General features: G+C 37.9%; 1 protein-coding gene across 1 annotated transcript; it reads left to right on the forward strand.

Annotated features, from left to right (window-relative positions):
* Positions 1–436: 436 nt before the first annotated feature.
* On the forward strand, positions 437–868 carry LOC145066904 (uncharacterized). The gene has a single exon (XM_079014149.1). The coding sequence runs from the start codon at positions 437–439 to the stop codon at positions 866–868; it is 432 nt and encodes a 143-aa protein (XP_078870275.1).
* The last annotated feature ends 3,256 nt before the right edge of the window (positions 869–4,124 follow it).

The following is a 4,124-nucleotide window of genomic DNA, read 5'->3' on the forward strand; positions in this document are numbered from 1 at the left end:
TATTTTTGGGATGTTACAGACTACCTCTGGAAGTAGCCTGATTTGTAATGAGTGTGGGTTTCATCACAATGGAGCATGTTGGATATGAACCAACTACGGAAAAAGGTATATTGCCAATATATGCGAAACCTCACCCAACTGAGGAACCGCAACAACAGAAAGCTGAGTATGTTTTCAGTATAAGGAAGTTGGAAACGTCAGGAAGGATTTTCCAAAACTGAAGGGACAATGAGGTAAGGCTAGGAGTAGAGAATTTGTGATAGGATCCAAAGAAGTCGTCCAAGATCCGCCGGTAATTACGGGTACGTTCCTAATTAATAATTTATATGAAAATATATTTTTTGATACCGATGCCGATAGAAGCTATATTACTCCCAAATTTAGAAAAATATTCGACTACCCATCTAGTAAACGTAGGGAAGCCTATAGAGTAGAAATGGCTAACGAACAAGTCGGTAGTACTCAAGAAATACTTAGAAACTGTATCCTAAAGTTAGATAATCATATTTTTATCGTCAACGTTATGCTAATGGTTATTGGAAGTTTCGACGTCATCATCGGTATGGATTGGTTATCCTCTAACCATGTCGAAATATTATGCTTTGCGAAAGCATTACGACTACCCGAACAAAACGGAGAACCCTTAATCGTCTGTGATGACAAACCTGATAGAAATCTTAGGATCATCTCCTGCATGAAGGACATAAAATACTTTCAGAAAAAGTATTTCGCCTTCTTAGCTCATATTGTCGATAAGAAAGACAATAAGAAGAAAAATATCAAGGAGGTACCTCAGATGTGCGATTACCCTGGTGTATTCCCTAAAGATCTACCAGGTCTACTGCCAACTTCAAAAATAGAGTTTTAGATCGATCTAGTTCCAACAAATTCCTAGTAGAAAACTCTCTTTATATATTGGCACCATCAGAGATGAAGGAAATCTCCAGCCAACTATAAGAACTGCTTGATAAGGTTTTTATTAGACCAAGATTCTCGCTTTTCCTGTTCTATTAGTTAAGAAGAAGGACAGATCTTTTAGAATGTGCATAGACTATAGAGAGCTAAATAAGTTAACCATTAAGAATAGATATCCACTACCTCGAATAGACGATCTCTTCGATCAACTGCAAGGATACACTTACTCCTCTGAGATCAACCTGAGATTTGGATATCATCAACTTCGAGTCATGAAAGAGGACATTCCAAAGACTACTTTCAAAACGCATTACAGTCATTATGAGTTCTTGGTCATGCCCTTTGGTTTGACCAATTCCCCATATGTTCTTATGGATCTCAGGAATCGAGTGTGAAAGCCCTATTTGGAAAAAATTTGTGATTGTATTCATCGACGATATTCTAGTATACTCACGAACCAAGGAAGAGCATGGGAAACATCTTCAAGTGATCCTAGATCTTTTCAGAAAAGAAAATTTGTATTGAAAATTCTCTAAGTGCCAATTTTGGATAAGAGAAGTACACTTTCTTGGGCATGTGGTAAGCAAAAAATGTATTCATGTCGACCCTTCCAAGATCAAAGTGGTAAAGAATTGGGAAGTGCCCAAGACCCCACCAGAGGTTCATCAAGTTTTGGGACTGGTTGGCTATTACTGGAAATTTATAGAAATTTTTTCTTGTATAGCCAAACCTCTCACAACATTAACCCAAAAGGAAGTAAAATTCATTTGGGGAGACCAACAGGAAACAACTTTCCAAAAGCTGAAGGTAATGTTGTGTAGCGAACCTACACTATCCCTTCCAGAAGGTACTGATGACTTCGTCTATATTGCGATGCTTCGCATTAAGGGTTAGGATGTGTATTAATGCATATGGAAAAGGTCATGCCTACACCTCAAGAAAACTCAAGGTTCATGAGAACAACCACACCACCCACAACATAGAGTTGGGAGCGATAGTTTTTACCCTAAAGATTTGGCGTCATTACCATTACAAAACAAAGTGTATAGTCTAAACGACCACAAGAGTCTGCAACACGTCTTCACTCTGAAAGAGCTCAACGTGAGATAAAGAAGATGGTTAGAGTTGCTAAATGACTATGATTGTGAGATTCATTATCACCCAGGAAAGGCTAACGTCATAGTTGACGCCTTGAGCTATAAAGAACGAGTTAAACCTCGTAGAGTCAAAGCACTTACGATGACTATTCAATCTAACCTAATTTCACAGATTAGAAGTGCTCAACTTGAGGCTTTAATGGAAGAAAACGTTAAAGAAGAAGGTCTCAGAGGAAAAGATATACAACTCGAAATTAAGGATGATGGAACGAGATATTTCATGAACCGAGTATGGGTTCCAAAATTTGGAGATGTTAAAGAACTAGTTATAAATGAGTCCCATAGGACTAGATATTGCATCCATATTGGAACAGACAAGGTGTATGTGGACCTAAAAGCCCTTTATTGGTGGCCAGACATGAAGGCTAAGATTGCGACTTATGTAAGTAAATGCCTAACATGTTCCAAGGTCAAAGCAGAACGTCGACTACCCTCGGGATTGTTGAAACAACCAGAGATTCCCGAGTGGAAGTACAAGCAGATCGCAATGGGCTTTGTTTCCAAATTACCAAAGACTATTAATGGTTACAACACTATTTGGGTAGTTATCGATAGATTAACCAAGTCTGCTCACTTCATACCAATAAAAGAGACCAATAAGATGGAGAAGCTAACAAGGATGTACCTTAGAGAGATAGTGAGATTGCATGTGGTACTCTCATTTATTATCTGTGACAGAGATAGCAAATTTAGCTTTTTCTTCTGGAAGAGTTTGCAAAAGTCCTTTGGTACACGGTTGGATATGAGTACAACCTACCATCTTTAAACCGATGCCCAAAGTGAAAGGACCATCCTAACATTGGAAGACATGCTCAAAGCATATGTGATAGATTCTGGAAATGCATGGGATACTCAACTTCCTCTGATTGAGTTCACATATAATAATATCTATCACACGAGCAATAAAGCATCATCGTTCGAAGCACTATACAACCGAAAATGCCGATCTCCGATTTGTTGGACGGACGTTGGCAATACCTAACTGGCCAAGAAATTCATAGGTGTCACAGCCCCAAACCTAAACGGCAGAAACATTCGGGGGCAGAGGACGTCATGTACAGTATCATAACAATTGAATAGTAAATAAAGTACACACCACCATAATCTATATTTGAAAAGTTTACATGATTGTTGTATTACATGTTTCAAAAGTCAAATACAATATGATGTTCCAAAAGAGGTTACTAACACCAGAGCATTAGTCCCCAAAAGTAGATGCTAACCTGGTGCTTAGCGATTCCCTAAGAATACAAGTTATTTCAAAGAAAAAGTGTCGACAATTAAGTTAGTGAGTTCATAAGTAGATATTTGTGTAAATGTATGCCATTCGAAAGTTCACGTTTGTTTTCCATAAAATCAGATATTTTCTTATAAAATGAGTTATGAATCGTTGTTTGTATGAAATGAATGTATTGAACCAGGAAAAACCTATATTTTGCTAAAAGTGAGAAGCAGTCTTAAATGCCCAAGACTGTAACTTATAGGTAAAGATGTCATACTTAAAATGATGATGTATAGTTTTATTAGTAACCAAAACTATAGGAAGCTTGTATTTTCATAGAGTAAAAGTGGAAAGGAAAGTACAATTAAGGTAGTCTCGGGATACATAACCGGGGCGTCAGGGTAGTCTCGGGATGCTTAACATAGAGTAAAAGTGGAAAGGAAAGTACAATTAAGCAGCCTAAACCCGAGACCTTCGGTTTCTATTTATAGTGAGTAATTTTGGAGTTCACATCGTGAACATGAAGATGTTCACGTCGTGTACTTGGTTCTTATCCATCTGCTGACTCGACTTTTGACAGCCCGACTATGGAACCCATCCATCACTGGCTCATGTCGTGAGCTTCAGACTCACATCGTGAGTCCTCTGACAGTGTGGGAATTCATGCCCCAAACTTCATAAATTCATATCTCTCGCATACGAGCTCCGATTTTGACATTCTTTATATCCATGCGTAGGTGAAATTATGTTCTACAACTTTTGTTTAGACTCTGTCGGCTAATTTTGACTTTATTTTAATATTATATTTTTAACAGGACGGGACTGGAAAA

This window comes from Lactuca serriola, chromosome 8, assembly GCF_051521515.1.
Source record: "Lactuca serriola cultivar US96UC23 chromosome 8, Lser_US96UC23_V15, whole genome shotgun sequence".
Classification (NCBI taxonomy): Eukaryota; Viridiplantae; Streptophyta; class Magnoliopsida; order Asterales; family Asteraceae; genus Lactuca; species Lactuca serriola.

What these genes read in the sequence shown, in the direction of transcription:
- LOC145066904 (XM_079014149.1), top strand. Translation starts at nt 437, where the DNA reads ATGGCTAACGAACAAGTCGGTAGTACTCAAGAAATACTTAGAAACTGT.